The sequence below is a fragment of the Seriola aureovittata genome, chromosome 12 (assembly GCF_021018895.1).
Source record: "Seriola aureovittata isolate HTS-2021-v1 ecotype China chromosome 12, ASM2101889v1, whole genome shotgun sequence".
NCBI lineage: Eukaryota > Metazoa > Chordata > Actinopteri > Carangiformes > Carangidae > Seriola > Seriola aureovittata.
Genome location: NC_079375.1, coordinates 9,259,244 through 9,276,531, shown reverse-complemented (window position 1 = coordinate 9,276,531; position 17,288 = coordinate 9,259,244). Strand labels below are relative to the sequence as shown.

Sequence of the window (17,288 nt, the reverse complement as noted above, 5' to 3'; positions counted from 1 at the left end):
GGCCATGATCCAAATAAGGAGACAAGCTGGAAATTGCCAAAACATCTACACCACACTGATCCCTCATGAGCTTTTGAGAGGTGAATTTTAGGCAGGGAGGGGGGCACAGCAAGTTGTAGAGTAGCCGTGGCGGGGAGTGGCAGAAAGGGGTAACCGGTGGGAAAGGGCTGTCACTAGGGACTGGGGCTGTCTCCAAACCTCGAGTCAAGTTTAAATCACATAGAGCTCTACCGACTCTCAGTTTGCATCCTCCTCTCCTCTCCTGTGCTCACTCGCTCCGAGCACCCCTCTGTCTCCCTCCTCCTCTCTGCTTCTGCCAGTTGCTCTCCCCGTCAACCTTGTGAGGGCTCTTGTGAAGAGTTTTCCTCTGAATATCTGCAACAGCTTCTTCGCCTGAAGAAATTAAAAAAAAAAACTTCTTTTTTTTTTCCTGTGAAACCTGCAAGACACTGAGACCCAGCTGTCACCATGGAGGCCATCAAGAAGAAGATGCAGATGCTGAAGTTGGACAAGGAGAACGCCATCGACAGGGCAGAACAGGCTGAGTCTGACAAAAAGGCGGCAGAGGATAAATGCAAGCAGGTGAGCCGTGGATGATGGGTTTTATGGGAAACCACAGGATGGATGTGATGGACTGAAAGAGAAGTGTGAGCTCTCATATAACACAAATTGTACTGAATGCAGAGGTAGTTGTGAAATAAATCAATATCATGACATATTGACTTTCGTGCATAACGTAATATGAACTGTATTGATACCACACATGGAAAGTTTTACAGCAGGAGAAAGAAGTACAAGAGCAGATCCATAGTATACTTCATGGATAGAATACTTATATATATATATATATATATATATATACACACACACACATTAGGGATACATCATATACATTATTAGTGTCTACTGTGAACAAAATGAATAATTTAAATTAGAAAATAAAAGACAATAAATGCTATATACACCACAAAAATATATTAACATCAGTGAAATGGGAGCTACTGCAACAATGTCATTATAGTTTTACAATATTCAGTTGAACAAATGAACGATTCTAAGGACACTATAATTTAAAAGTAACAAAATTAGTTATTGAATTTTTTTGTGTGGTGTACTGCATAACAATCGAACATCAACTGGATTATTATATACATGATTTTGTGGAACCATGTCATGATATGTATCAGTATCAAGAAATATGGTTAATAATGCTGTGATATTGATTGATCATATTGCACAACTCTATCTGGAGTAGTAAAACAAATATCAAAGTAATTGTGTAGTTTCTCGTAATTTAATTCTGGTACATTATTTGGTGAAAACAAACCAATGTTGCCAATTTGCTGTATATAATATCAACATATAGCTGTTCTTTAAATGTCAACAATAATCTGATATAAAATGAAAAACAAAGTCACCAAAACATTTGTGCAGCCTGCAGATGGGCGCAACATAACATGTCAAGCATTTTCCTAAAGCACCAAATGCTGAATTACAGAGAACAGCTGATACTGAGACACAGGGCCTGGTCTCGTAGTGGGCAGGGGAAGGTGGAGGATGTCCACAGGGAAGCACAAACAGACTGGCAAAGTGGCGACTGCTGGATAAATTATCAACAGTGAACCAGAGGGATTGTTTAAAGCTACCAGGATGGTGCTGCAGGAGTTCAAACACACCATCTATAGGTCAGCAGCTGTTGCTCTGACTTTAGTAGAGCATGTTACCTAGTATCCTTATCTGAATTGAAGTCTGTACAGTATCAAAGAAACCTCACAAATTCCAAATATTTGCACACCCATACTTGGCACTGCAGTGCTAGACCTTCAGACAGCTTGATATTTTGAGGGCTGTCTTAATGATAGCATACTAATACCACTTGATACAAGCAAAGTAGAATCTGGAGATGTAATTGGAGATTTGAGGTTTCTAAATAGAGGTAATTATTGCGCATTGGGAGGTGATGTCGTCATCATGGCGGTACGGGAGGAATGCTAGAGAGCAGGGAGTTGGGGAGGCTTGCACAAAGCCAGGATCTACATTGAAGCAAGTGGAAAGAATCTTCTCCGTGGCGGCTGATGCCCTAATCATACCCGCAGAGAGCACAAGGAGTGACAGTTGTCACTGGCACCGCACATATGGACCGACAGCATGTCTTTCACATCAAGGAACAGTCAGCATGAAATCCTAGAAGATTATGCAGAGCTCCTTAGTTTGTTTGGATGACAGGGATATAAGCAGCGCTGAGGAGATGCTTTCTTTGCTATTCTTGGCACGATGAAATGAACATCAGAGTGCAGTTAGGCAGACGGTAGGGTAGAGTATCAACATACAATACACTTCAGGCACAGACTCCAGCAGCAATTAAAGGATTGGTTCAAACAAATTACAATAAAAATCAACAGCAATGTGTCGATAACACGCATGACCTCATGATGAACAGTTTACTTGGGAACTACTTTCAACTGAAGAAATAGTCCTGATGAATATTGTTGACAGTGTATTATGTGTATTATCAAAGGTAACAGCCACACGTCTTTGAACTTTTAGCCACGTTAGCCATGTTGCTCTAGGGATGGCAATGTCAGTCGGTCCACAACTTTGGTCCAGACTGAAATATCTCAACAACTATAGGATGGATTGCCATGAAATTGTGTACAGACATTCATGGTCCCCAGAGGATGAAATGTTATAACTCCTCTACCTTCATTTAGGGCCGTCATTGGGTCAAATTTCCAATTTTCCGGGGTTTGACCAAATACCTGCAAAACTAAAGATATTACAAGATGGTGAACATGGTAAACATTATACCTACTAACCATGAGCATGTTAGCATGCTGACCTTAGCATTTAACTCAAAGCACCACTGTGCCAAACAACAGGCTCAAAGATCCCCTGGCATGGCTGTAAACTCTCACTTAAATGTAATTGTTAACGGCTGTGACTCTCCAGACGAAATTTCATTCACCTCCATTGTATCTGTGTGGCAAATAAAACTAAAACTATTTGTATGGTAATATACCAGTATGAATAGGTCAGAATACCCAGGCTAGAACCTGAGGGATTCTGGGTATTGACCAAGTCCCCTTAACTTGATCTAATCTAAAAACGTTTAACTACTGAGTGTTCCCAGTGTCTTTAGTCTTAAGCTGTCTGGAATATATGAAGAATAATCACTAAAACCAGCAGTACAGAAAAACAATTCATATCATATCTTCCTATTACAATAATGCTTCATTGTTCAATTCATTTTCTCATTCATACTTGCATTTTCACAGGAAAGACTTGGTTTGGTTTGCTGTGTCCCTTCTGACTCCTTGTCGTTATGACTGTCTTTCAGTTGGAGGATGAGCTGCTGGCTCTGCAGAAGAAACTGAAGGGAACAGAGGACGAGCTGGACAAGTACTCGGAGGCCCTGAAGGATGCTCAGGAGAAACTGGAACTGTCGGAGAAGAAGGCCACAGATGTGAGTTTACCACAAAGACGCCATCTGAAACACATTATCCATTACAGTGGAACACCCTAACCTCTACGTTTCGGTCTTATAAAGTATCAATATCCACTCTTTTCAGATGGACTCAACTAAATGTTGCTCCATGACTGAAAAAGTCAGTGTTAGCAGCAGATTCAGGATTCAGTTCTTTTCCATCAAAATTAGGTCAGAGAATCATTGACTTCTGCACCTAACACACTCAGTCTGGGTGTTGCTCTTATTGCTTTCTCTCCCCGAAAAGGCCGTGTCTGGACTTGCCTCAGTGGTTTAGCTTGGTTGCTTTTAGAGTGATGGGAGTAGAGTGATTAAAACACTGACATTCAGAAAATATAAAAATGACAATGAAAGGTTTTTTGTCGAGCTGTAATCAAGGAAACTAAGGGTGTGTCTTTAAAAGGTTTCACTTATTTCAACAACACAAAGGAATAAAAGATTTCAGTCCAGAGAACCAAAGGTTTGTCGTGAAACTGAATATGAAGTGTATTAAACACGGTCAGGTACCACACAGTATATCTGTCAGAAATAATTTAAGCTAAACTCCTGCTGCTGCTTTCACACTGAGACCCAACACCTACTGACCAAACACAATGTAGAATCACCTGCTGAAGGCCACTAACAACCCTCAAATGAATCTTTAAAAGACTAATTTGTATCTTCTAACCCAGATAGTGTTGAGAATCACTGAGTTATTGGTGGCTCACTTAGTTCTGGAACTATTTCTCAAGCACAGACAAAACTTGGCCAGCCTGTAGCCGACCAGGAATCTCAGGAATGCAGCTTAAGCAAACAGAGAACCCCATACTGCAGTGTCTAATGAAACCAATGCTCCGGTCTTTTTCTGGGGGGTGGAGGTATTATACCCTCCCCTGTCTGGACTTACAGTACATACCTTATAAATGCACAATGGTCAATGGCCACTCACCTTTAAAGAGGGTCTACTTCATTTATGATCTTCCTTTTGCAATAATACTTCATTCACCTGAAAAAGACAAGATCTAATTCACTGTTATGTTTTAGGTAAAGCAAAAGGTTACAGTAGGTCATGACCAATATTATCAATATGACACCAGAAAAACAGCAGTTTTGCTAGTGGCACATGGTGATTCCCATTTTTTATCTTTCAGTTTTTTTCCTGTTTTTTAGGAAGATGCATTGTCTCCGAGCAACAAAACCATGTTGTGTTGCACGCATGTATTATTATTGTTCCCATTACCATTATTTTGGTTAGGCTTATTGGTTAATCTGATAATTATTTTCACAATGAACAATTCTTTTTATTAAGCATCTGGTCTACAAATTTTCAAAATTTTGTGTAGCCCAATGTCACATTTTTTGCCAGACCACAGTCCAAAACCCAAATCATATTCAATTTCCTGTCACAAAAGACAAAGAGAAGCAGCAAAGTCTCACAGCTGAGGAGCTAGAACCAGTAAATGTTTGGCATCTTGCTTTGAAAAATAATTCAAAAGAACTACTGATTATTAAAATAATTGCTGATTCATTTTCTAATAATCGATTCATCAACTGTTGGTTTCAGCTCTAATAGTTAAATAGTCAAATAAGTTATTAAAGTCAAATACTATATGTAGCATAAAATGAAAGCACCCACACGGTGGAGCCTAGCTCTTAAACTACCAGTGAAAGCAGGTGAGATAAGACTTAAAAGATTAAAGGTCAGATAACAAATGAATTCAGCCTCAGATGACCTATCAGATGCCCACAGATCTGCTTTTTGTGGGTCTATCCATCACGTCTTCTTCTTCTTCTTCCTCTTCTAATGTGTTTCACACTGCTTATGTGGGATGATGATTCATATAAACGTGATATGAGGACAGAAAGAGAATTTAAACCCAGGCTTTGCTCAGAAAAGTGAGGAGGAGGAGGAGGAGGCGGCAGAAAGGGGCGCTGAAGGAATGTGTCGCCACCCGATGGCTGCGGGTCATGTCTGCAACCAAATCAATTTACATTCCAAGCCACTGCAGGTCAATAACCCCTGTTGAAGAGGATTATAACCGCCCCACCCCACCGTTGACCCTCCCTCCTCCCCTTGTACAAGTAATCCTTTGGAGCTTTGATTTCTCTATCTATATAACTTACTTCCTTACTTCTCTCTCTCTTTCACACACACACACGCACGCACGCACACACACACACACACACACACACACACACACTTACTTTTCTTCTTTTGTCTCGTTCACACAACCATAACCAATCATATATGTTCTGGTTCACGTCAGACATGATTCATACATCTGAATCAGATATGATGATGATATGATTCACACCGCATTCTTCCTCCTGATCTCGACCCCGCTCCCTCTGATCAGAGCACAAAAATGCAGCCTAAGCAACACCTTACATTTGCCATATAAGTCCACAATAGAAAACCCAGACACACACACACACACACACACACACACACACACACACACACACACACACACACATTAACCAACATTACACACCTCTTTTGTAGAGGAAAAGAGCAGTGCCTTCCCCTCCTAAATCCTGTGATGTCATCTGAGACAGGCTTCTTCACAGGATTGGAGGATCTCGCCATAAATTTCCTGAAAACTCCCAGCCCTTTTCTCTCCCCCCCATCCCAACACTGCACGTCCCTGATTTCCTGCCCGAGAAAAAAAAAAAGTTTTCCTCGGACTCTGCAACTTTGAAGCAAATCAATAACTTTTGAAGAATACATCAAGTCAGCCCGGGCTCCTTCCTTTGCGTTTGAGAAAACAGATTAATCGAAACTATGGAGGTGGTGAAGAAGAAAATCCAAACCCTCCAGCAACAAGTTGATGAGGCAGAAGATCGCGCACTGGCAGTACAAAGGGAGTTGGACACTGAACGGGAACAGCACGAAAAAGTGAGATTATTGATCATTTATACAAACTGAGCTGCACTTGTTTGTTGGGTGTTTGATTCTCACAGACCTGTCGAGCATCTCTGCTGAGGATTGAAAAAGAATTTAACTCGGGAGTCTGTCAGGGCTGGACTGCAGGTAGCGATTATAAAACTTACATAACGCTCCTATATGAATTCAAAACTTTCCCTGTGAACCCCATCGGTAAATGTGTCATTTTTAACTTCTCAAGTTTCAGTACAGTCGTTTTTAGAGGCTTATGGGAAGTTGAGGCATCATTGTAGAGACACTCCTTGGCAGACTTTTGTTCGGCTGCGTTATCTAACGTCAACCCGCCCTACATCGAATAAAACACTGAGAAATGCAGCGAGCTCAATCACCATCACTTTAACCAGTCAGCGTGATTGTTTAAATATTAATTGATGGTAAGTTTAATAATCGTGGATTTTTTCTTCTTCTCCCAATTACAGTTTAAAACACTTTGGAAAGTGGTTTGTTCCTGTTCTCGCACTTTGAGCTTTTTTGACGTAGTGACACCTAAATGAAACTGGGCGCTGTAATCCTTCCTCCTGCTCCTCCACTACACAGGAAGAAGAGGGCAGAAACGCTTATCTGTGATATCAGTCCCATAGGAAACCTTCTGAGAAAAAGCAATCTGTTGCACCCCCACCCCCCAAAAAACTAAATTGGTTTCCATTACAAAAGTCTGTCCAGCTGCACCACTTTTCAGTCAGTGTCAGGGTTAAAACTGTCCCTCTCTTGTCCTACATACATCAGCATGTTTTCACAGTGTCTGGTCAAGCTGCAAAGTCCACAGCTCACCATGGTTGTTAAGAGTGATAATTAATTGTGCTCAAGGAATCTGACTGAGTGCACAGGAGGGAAAAAGAAACCAGGAATAGACACATGACCAGAGAGGATTGTAACAGATTCCAGAGAATAAATAGGTGTAATTAAACAACTATCAGTAAACAAATCATATGGAAATGAGTAAACTGATACACATAACCACAACTAGTATGAATGAGACCTTGCACTCAAAACCAAGAGCCAAAGAAACATTTTTAAAATCACTGATTTTGTGTTATGTAACTAATTTTGAGTGTGCGTCTCTGGCCATCCTAAAAAGCGCCTTTCCTCATGAGGCAGCAGCAGCAGCAGCAGTGTGTTTCCTGGCTAACCTTTGACCTGTGACCTCTCTGTGTGCCTCTTGTGTGTTGCTGTAGGCTGAGGGCGATGTGGCATCCTTGAACCGCAGGATCCAGCTGGTGGAGGAGGAGCTGGACCGTGCTCAGGAGAGACTGGCCACAGCCCTGCAGAAACTGGAGGAGGCTGAGAAGGCTGCAGATGAGAGCGAAAGGTGACAACACAACACAGGCTTCACCTGAGTTCATGCTACTGTATGCAGCAGTTGAGCGAGTTCAAAAAGTAACAGATCGTTGTCACCATAATGAAAATCAGTATTAGCTATAATGTATTAACCACATATTGTAGACTTACCATCAGCTTTAAGAGTGGAATATGATGGCCTTGTGCCTGTGGAAGCCATAAATCAGGATCCACCAATCAGAGACATTGCTGGTACTATGCTGATGTTCCCTTTAACTGGACTTCACACAGCTGGCAGCGAGATCACAGCAAAGTGTGCATAAAGATATTTCATTTTTAAAAACTGCAGCATCGGGGTGTCGTGTAGCGTAGTGGTTTAAGCAGGTGCCCCATGTGTAGAGGCTACAGTCCTCGCTGCAGTCGGCCCCGGTTCGAATCCCGCATCGGACGGCCCTTCCCTGCATGTCATTCCCCCTCTCTCTGCCTCCCCATTTCCTGTCACTCTCCACTGTGCTGTCCATTAAAGGCATAAAAGCCCAAAAAAATATACTTAAAAAAAAAAAAAAAACTGCAGCATCCATCTTAAATTCAGAGGGTCTCACTGTGTGTGTAAGTGCTGTGTGACTGTCTAAAACCAGTGTTTTGATAGGCTGGGAAAAGGGAAGTAGTAGCCTCATTGGATACGTATGTGTTAAAAGACATTTAGTACACTGTTACGTTTTCTCATGTTACTTTTTTGAGCTAGGAATTACTGAAATGTCTATAGACCAAAAGGGAAATGTCTTTCCTCACCCTGGGCCACTGATAAAGCGGTCAGATGTATTTTCTTTTTGATATAGTGGAGACCTTTGCAGAGCTGTTGGGTTCTGAAAATATTTATTTTTCCATGACAAATTACAAATTCATTCATGTTGAGCAGCAACCACAAACAACACAGAACCACATGGACAACTGAACGAAAAATGACAGAAATGACACAAAAATCCACAAACACGTTGGCAGTTTCTCAAGCATTTTCACAATGTTAGGACTGACCTTTAGCTGATGCGTCTGACATCGCTGCAGTGATGTTAAGAACGTTTGCGGTCCTATTGAACTTCAACGCTGTGTGTATCTCTCATCTTTAGAGGCATGAAGGTGATCGAGAACAGAGCCATGAAAGACGAGGAGAAGATGGAGATTCAGGAGATGCAACTCAAAGAAGCCAAACACATCGCTGAGGAGGCCGACCGCAAATATGAGGAGGTGCGGGCGCGGGGATCACATTTTGGCTGGGGTTCAGTTTTCAGTTGAGTGATGAACGTCGTTGTCTTTGCTGTAACTGGGATTTCACGTCTCTTTAATGTCAGGTTGCCCGTAAACTGGTGATCCTGGAGGGCGAGCTGGAGAGAGCAGAGGAGAGGGCAGAGATTGCAGAACTGTAAGCACAAATACCCACATGCACGTCAGACATATTCAAACCCATGAACAGGTACTAAAAACTGTGTTTAATGTTTTTGCTTTGTTCATGCAGAAAATGTGGCGACCTGGAGGAAGAACTCAAGAACGTCACCAACAACCTCAAGTCGCTAGAGGCTCAGTCTGATAAGGTAAGTGCTCTGTTTGATGATGCACTTTCTTCTCTATCAGCTTCTTGCTTGACCCTCGAACGGCTTCACGCATTAACACTTACAGGATAACAGCTCAGCCCTTCCACCGGATTTGATAAAAGTAGAGAAAAGCCACTCACTTTTCCTGCCTGTACTTCTCCATCTTGTCCAAAATGAGTTTCCAAACTGTAACGTTCTTGATACAACCTAAATGTTAGGCATGAAAAGAGAGAATAACCAATAAAAAACATTGTTATATTTATTGTTTTTAGCAATGAAATGATTTCTCTGTCTCCTCAGTACTCCGAGAAAGAGGACAAATATGAGGAGGAGATCAAAGTCCTGAATGACAGACTGAAGGAGGTGTGTTCATGTCTGCCGAAGCTATATTCTCAGAGCGAAGATAAGCTGTATCTGGATGATTAATGTGTGTTTTGTTGTTTTGTTTTTTCAAAGGCGGAGACCCGTGCAGAGTTCGCAGAGAGGACAGTGGCTAAGCTGGAAAAGACCATAGATGACCTAGAAGGTATGCTTCATTTTAATCCTTCTTTTCAATCCTGCAATGAACTGCAATGTTTCTTTACTCAACCTTTTGTTCAAAGCTTTACTATTCTTAATTTTCTTCCTTTTTTTCCTCCTCATTTCCCCCTGTGGTCTGCACCATTCTGTACTTTCCTCTGAACCTCCTCCACTTGCTTTCTGTCTGCCACCTGACCTGCAGACGAACTGTACACTCAGAAGCTGAAATACAAGGCTATCAGTGAGGAGCTGGATCATGCCCTCAATGATATGAACACCTTGTAAACGTTAGCTCATGATCTTTTCACTTTGCCTTTGTGTGTCTTTGCCTGATTGGAAACACCATGTTTCTTCTCTTCTCCCTTTGCTCTCACTCCTCCTCGCTGCTTTTAAGTAAAGCTCAATAAAGATGTTTCTATTTTATCCAGTCTTCAGTCTTTTCAATTACGCTTGCTTTTTACTACTCTGCAGCTTGAATTTCCCTTATTTCCTTATTACACTTTGTACCTTAGCTATACAGTCAGTTATACAGTTTTTCAATGCATGGTTTCTTTAATAATTGGCAAAAAAAAAAAGGCTAAAATTTGTAGGTTTACAAATTGTACACAAGTATATTCCTTTTGCTTTTTCTTTGCTAAAATGAGGGACATTTTATTAGCTTACCTTCTATCTTGTACTTCTATTAATAATGGATGTAACTAACAAAGCCATTACATTTTATATCTGCTGCTGCTTTTTTATTGCAGAGAACCTATCACATGCAAAAGAGGAAAACCTAGGAATGCACCAAGTCCTGGACCAAACACTGCAGGAGCTAAATAGCTTGTAAAAGGCCAAGAAGAACATCAAACAATTGAAAAAAAAAAATTTGTTTTATAAAAAATATTTTCTACATGCCATCTAGTCTCTGTAATCTCACTCTTATCCCTGGCTGTTAAAACACATGTACCCCTTTTTATATATTTATGTTTCCTTTGTTTCTTTTCCTTTTTTAAAAATGGTTTTGGGTCCATATGATTTCAGTTTTCGTTGCCGGAAATTTTGTTAGACCAAACGCTGAGCACAAATAAAACTGATAATGACGCTGGAGATGATGATGAAGTGAAGTTTTATGAATTGACTGTCTGTGTGTGAGTATTCACAGTTTTACATATGTGTTTGTGTGTGTCCTTCATGCAATTTCAACACATAGCCATAAACTGTAAGAGGAGAGAGAGCTCACCCTGTAATTTACATGTGCTGACACGCACAGTGTTTTTCGTATGTTCTGCTAAGACAGTGAATCCCTCAAACACAGAGCTGGAGATACTGTATCGCTGCTGGCCCTTTTCTTCCGCAACAGTAATGCCACAGAGTACTTCTGCTTTTTTCAGTTAATCATATATAAGTGACAATTCATCCTCAGTATTAAAGACAGCAGTCAAATGACACATAATATTACTGTTATCAGAAAGCGGGCTATCAGTTAAGACTTTTTGACAACTATTAGTGTATGTTAGCTAAATGAGAAATTCTGATTACAACATTCATGATTTTCTTATTTTTGGTTTCTTCTTCACACACACGAGCACCCCACAGGAAATGGAATCAAGGGGTGAATAATTACTGATCCATAGTTACTGCATAATAACTTAACCGTCTCCATGACAACTGAGCAACTCCACAGCCGCTGAGGAATGCCATGTAGTGTGGTTGAAAGCTTTGGACCTTATGTTATGAAATCTTGTGTCTTGTGGCTTAAGTTTTAGCTAGGTTGTACCAGTCTAATAAACCACCAAATGAGTATATATGCATGTACTGTCAAGTAGTAAATTTATAATTATGCATCATATTTTATAAGTTAGTCAAAAATGGAAAGCTGCATCGTAACTACTAATTATAACTGTATACTAGTAGCTATATTACTTGAGTAAAAAGTACAATATATACACTGAAAAGCACAAGTGTACAAGTAAAGTGGCATAAAATCAAAATATTAAAATACAAGTCTTTCAAAATTGTAGAAACTTGGGCTAATTGACTAAACCAGCTTTTAACTTTGCACCATTGTTAGTAGTTAGTTCATTGTTGGTTGGTTTACAGGGGTTATTGAGAAAACGCCCACTGGTCCCAGTCAGAGATAAAACAGCAGGTGGATTCCGCGCCAGCAGGGGGCGTCGTTTCTATACATTCACATCGCTGCTTCGCCGGGCGGGATTTCCGCAATAATATCAAGTATGGCGAAGACATACGACTATTTGTTTAAATTACTGTTAATCGGCGACTCTGGTGTCGGGAAGACCTGTGTCCTGTTCAGGTTTTCAGAGGACGCCTTCAACTCAACGTTTATCTCAACTATTGGTGAGGTTTTGCTGATGTAAAATGTGTCTTTCTGTCTGTTTACAATACGTCAATGGTCTGTCTCCGAGGCGCCGTCTACTTGCTGCAATGCTTGCTCTGCTGGAAGTAGTTGCTCTTTGTCATTAGGTTAATAAAGAATGTTATTATTTTAAATTGCATGCTATCAATATAATTTACTGGTTAATGGGAGATGGCAATGGTTAACACTGTTTGCTGTGTGTTTCGTATGAGGTCAATGTAAATGCAAAGATGGTTTCGTTATGTTATATTTTTATGCCGGGTGGCTCTCCTGCAAGCTAACAAATAGCTCTAACGTTAGCTATTAGGGCCCGTCTACATTCTGGCACACACCGGAAAGCCTGTTATATAGCACGCAATAGATGAATAATTTAAGCATTATAAAAGCGCCGTTATTCTTTTTTGCACATATTCCTGCAGTGACAAGAGGCCAAGCTCATAGTTCAGTTTATTCCCAGTTCTTAAGCGTATTTTTTTGTGTCACAGCAGTGTCTGCCAATGTTTGACAGCTATACAATGCTAGCGAGCTAACGTTATGATTGACATCCGTCTTTATCCCTCCAGGCATTGATTTCAAGATTAGGACAATAGAGCTTGACGGCAAGAAGATAAAGTTACAGATATGGTGAGTTAATTCCTCTGATGCTCGACATGTGACATGGTGGGAGTGTTTTGTCAAATTTTTTGCATTTCAGTCAACATTAGGTTGCCTAGCGCGTCCACATGTCCTTTGCAATCTTGAAAATATGAATTTTCTACCTATTGAAAAGTCATTTGTTAATTGTTTTAAAATCGTTTGTACAAGTTTTGAATTGTAATTTTAACGACCTTTATATCACTCTATGTGTAGATTCTGTCTTCAAAGGCAAAATACTAGGTTTAAAGCTCATAAAATTCATCAATCTAATCGCAGCCCCTACACTTTACTCTTATATTCATAGCTTCCTCCTATACTGTTGGGTTTGAAAAAGCCAATGTTAGATAAACCAATCTCCACAGACCTCTTGATAAGTTCTTGTCATACTTAAGTGCAGTGCAGAAGTGATTGACACCTTCCCCCTTGATTTGTCCACACATTTGAGCTGTTGTTCTCAAACTTTCTGATACCTGAAACTTTGCAATTGTGGTGTTATCTCAGGGATACAGCTGGCCAGGAGCGCTTCCGAACAATCACAACAGCTTACTACAGGGGAGCAATGGTGGGTATCTTTATGGACGGACAGACAAATGTAGCATAAATCCACTTTCTGAGGAAGCAACAGAGCTCAATTTATCTCAACGCATTTGTGTTACTGTTCTTTACAGGGCATCATGCTTGTCTACGACATCACCAACGAGAAGTCTTTTGATAATATCAAGAACTGGATAAGGAACATAGAGGAGGTATTTACTGACCCAAACATAACCTCCTTTTATGTGCTTACTACCTCTTCAAATATCTGATTGGCACCATGTAGAATGCTGTCTTTATTAAATTGCTCTTCTTTTTAATCAAGCATGCATCATCTGATGTTGAGAAGATGGTCCTTGGCAACAAGTGTGACATCAACGACAAGCGGCAGGTGTCCAAAGACAGAGGGGAGAAGGTGAGAAGTTTGTTGAGTTTAAGTGGATAGAAGATACCAGTATAACACGAAAAAACATATGACCAGACTTTTGTAACTCCCTCCCATTTTCTTTCAGCTTGCATTAGAGTATGGAATCAAGTTCATGGAGACCAGTGCCAAGGCCAACATCAATGTGGAAAATGTAAGTAGCCATTCTCCCTTGAGTTATAATGTGCTTAAAAGTTACATCACAAATGTGACAACATGCATATTTGTTCTGATTCGCAGGCATTTTTGACACTCGCCAGAGACATCAAATCAAAAATGGACACAAAATTGGTAAGATGAATTATTTGATAATTCAGTATTTCATATTGTGAAAAAATGATATCTTTAATGAGTATGTTTCAGCAGCTCGTAAGTATTGTATGATTTTCTTATATTCCAAACTTTGAATGCCTTTGGAAATTATAATCGAAGATATATGAAAAGAAAGCTGATGAACTGTAAGAAAGCAGCGGCTGAGCCACACAGTTCTACTTGACAAGCCGTGACCTGTGTGTTTGTTGTTTTGCTGCAGGAGGGCAACACGCCGCAGGGGAGCAGTCATGGAGTCAAGATCTCAGAGCCTCAGAAAAAGACCAGCTTCTTCCGCTGTGGCTTACTCTAAAGGAATGAGGCCTTCATCACTGGCTGCCAGCTGGCTGGACATAAATGGACTGTGCTTACTCTTAGCACTACCTCCTTATCCCTCTTTCTACCCAACCATGGCCTGTCCTCCCAGTCCACACAAACCATTATAGTCCCAGTAAGTGGAGGACTTCCCCTCCTCTTCCTCTTCTGAAAGCTTCCAGTGGTGCATCTCTTCCATTTTTAAGGAGATCTGTTGTCTTCATGAGTCAGACCGCTTGACTGGTGGAGGACTTAACCCGGAGCATTGTCCAGGTGTTCCATATCACACAAGAAACAGGCTCTTTCTTCCCATATTAGTGTCTATGTTCTACACGCTCATATTTCATACAGCCGGTAGCACAACCAAGAATGAGAAATCATTTAATTACTGTCAAGGTTTTGGGATTATAAGTACAAATGTGATATTTAGATCTATTTTTATTGGTGCTTTTTTCCCTTTTTATGTGATAAATCTCATCCAGAGACTGATAGGCTTGAACTCCACTGAAACAGAACTGCACAGGCTTTCTTTTCATTTCAGCAGTTGAGAACCATATCGAGCAAAATGCGGTCAAGGATCAGGGAGAAAATGTTTTGAAGGTTTTTCTGTTAGAATTTTGCTCTTTTGTTTTCATGCAGTTCTCGACAGTCAGTTGATGCGACACACTGCCTCCAACTCTGCAGCCTCTCTGCAAAAGCTTTTAAGTGCTTGAAAGCAGTTTGTCAGCACAGAACCAGCTATCCAGGTGGTGCACTAACCTAAAACAAAACATTGTGAGTGCAAATGTGCTTACACTGTTTGTACGTACATTATTTATGAATATATTCGGAACTACTTGTATAATTAGACACAGTTTATAAGATAATGGCGGAAACTGTTATTTCAAATTTTGATTGATCAACCACTTATTTTTTTTGATTAATTGATTGTTTGGTCCACAGAATAGTGAAAAATCCTCTGAAAGTTTCCTGGAGCCCAAAGGTCCACACCCCTGAAACATTCAGTTTACTGTTGCATAAGACAAAGAAAAGCAGCAAATCCTCAAATTTGAGGAGGAAGAACCAGCAAATGTTTGGTATTTTTGCTTAAAGAATGATAATTAAGACAATTAATCAATTGTCAGAGGAGTATTTTTAATTTATTTTTTCTCAGTTGATCAATCGTTTGGGCTCTTAATAACATTATTTTAAAGCGTTGCCTTTTAATTTGAGTTGTGTGAAGGTTTTGTAGCAGCTCTGACTCACACTCAAGCTAAATGACGTCTCTGGTTATTTGATCAGCAATTAAAATCACTTGAGGTTTCACACTGTAAGGCCCTTTCCCCCCCCTGCTATCCAAGCAGCTCTCCTTGCACTTTACCAGTAACTCGTGTTTTGTGTGTAGCCTGTGCCAAGTGATAGTTTTGCAGTACAGCAATACAATTACTTAGATAAAAACAGTTTTGAGCTAATGAGTCTTGGTAATATCGTGGGCATAATTCCTGAATCTCACTGCACCTTCTTATAAATGACTTGATCTCTTTTGCTATTTCACTGCTAGTGATCCACTGTCCTGGTATTAGTTCACTGAAAAACATTGCCCTAACCGACTTCAACACACACACACACACACACACACACACACACACACACACACACACACACACATATATATATATATATATATATATATATATATATATATATAAAAATAAATAATGATTTGTAAGCCTCTGTTTCTACGCTACTGCCCTGCCAAACTGTAGTTTAAAAGTGATATTTCCTTGGCTTACACGAAACCTAAACGGACCTAAACTTAGGTGGTCTCATTAGTATTGTGCATTTTGTTGCACATTTGTGTGTCACTGTGGCCCTATAGTTTGACAACTAGGTGGCACCAGAGGCACAGTATGCATCATAGGTGACCACCCAAACTCTAATCTGAACCAGTATTTTATTAAGATCTCGAGTCACAGTGAACAAACTTGTGTGATGCAAACGTACCCGCAACTCGTATTTACCGTGATGTTAAGTCTCGATCTAGTTCCATTGTTCCTCATGTTTCCTTTCTACATTTGTTGCTAGTCTGAAAATCAAGCTCCTGTATGCACAATATCAAGGGGGAATCTGTCTTTGCTTGCCTGCACCTTTTTTAATAATTTAATCATTTGGGACCTCATGACTACCATGACCATTTGTCTTAACCGCTAATACTCAGTTCTGTCATAGGTGAGCTATGCATTGTGAATCTTGGACCTGTGCATATTTGTGTAATGTAATTTTCAGACATACTTGTAGCCCTGTACAGTTGAATGTATGGGCTTTTTTTGTTGTTTTTATTTTTGTTTTGTTTCAGTCACTGAGCCAAAAAATAGGACATGCTCTGTTTGTAGAAAAAACTTGATGGCTACATCAGTGCAAGTGAAATCTGACATTATGGAAGGTTAAGTAGGAAGAGTCTGGATGCCGAAATGTGGAGATAGTGCTGTTGTCTCACATGAGTGATACTGTAGCTTTAAAACAGAGACGTAGGGAGCAGACATTTGTGGGACTCAAGCTGAATCATTTTCAGCCAAAATGATACTCCCTCTTTGATTTTGTTTTTGAATCATATCTTTTTCTTAAGACTCCTATTACATGTCATAATATACTGTACATCCCTTTTTACAGCCATATTTTCATTCCATTGATTGTGAAGTACACAGGGAAAATAATACAAGACATTTTAGAAAAAAAGGTGGAGAAAAAAAAATTGTAAATATCACATTGAAAAAGAGATCTACTTAAATTGTACTGTACTTTCTAAACCCATATGAAAATGTATCTACAATTTGTAGATATGTGTACTTTTGATTTAATAAAATAAGATGATAAAACTCAGCTTCTTCATCTTAATTCAGTGTTTTTATTGGCTGGCTGTCAGAGGAAACGACACC

General features: G+C 40.0%; 2 protein-coding genes across 5 annotated transcripts; both read left to right on the top strand.

The window, feature by feature from the left end:
* The first annotated feature begins 207 nt into the window (after positions 1-207).
* LOC130179502 (tropomyosin alpha-1 chain) lies at positions 208-10,885 on the top strand. Of its 4 annotated transcripts, none has more exons than XM_056392526.1 (9): positions 208-582; positions 3,338-3,463; positions 7,586-7,719; positions 8,816-8,933; positions 9,038-9,108; positions 9,202-9,277; positions 9,578-9,640; positions 9,734-9,803; positions 9,999-10,219. In XM_056392526.1, exons 1-9 carry the CDS (start codon positions 469-471, stop codon positions 10,079-10,081), a joined length of 855 nt encoding a protein of 284 aa, XP_056248501.1. In that variant the 5' UTR covers positions 208-468; the 3' UTR covers positions 10,082-10,219. The 4 variants fall into 4 exon arrangements, with proteins under 4 accessions (XP_056248501.1, XP_056248499.1, XP_056248500.1 ...); XM_056392524.1 differs by lacking the exon at positions 9,999-10,219 and adding an exon at positions 10,543-10,885 and having other exon boundaries at positions 217-582; XM_056392525.1 differs by lacking the exons at positions 208-582; positions 3,338-3,463; positions 9,999-10,219 and adding exons at positions 6,101-6,362; positions 10,543-10,885.
* A 1,087-nt stretch (positions 10,886-11,972) lies between these two features.
* Positions 11,973-17,232, top strand: LOC130179503 (ras-related protein Rab-8A-like). Its single transcript, XM_056392529.1, has 8 exons — positions 11,973-12,136; positions 12,719-12,779; positions 13,293-13,353; positions 13,460-13,537; positions 13,651-13,740; positions 13,838-13,903; positions 13,990-14,040; positions 14,282-17,232. The coding sequence occupies exons 1-8, from the start codon at positions 12,013-12,015 to the stop codon at positions 14,369-14,371; spliced, it is 621 nt and encodes a 206-aa protein (XP_056248504.1). The 5' UTR covers positions 11,973-12,012; the 3' UTR covers positions 14,372-17,232.
* Positions 17,233-17,288: the final 56 nt, after the last annotated feature.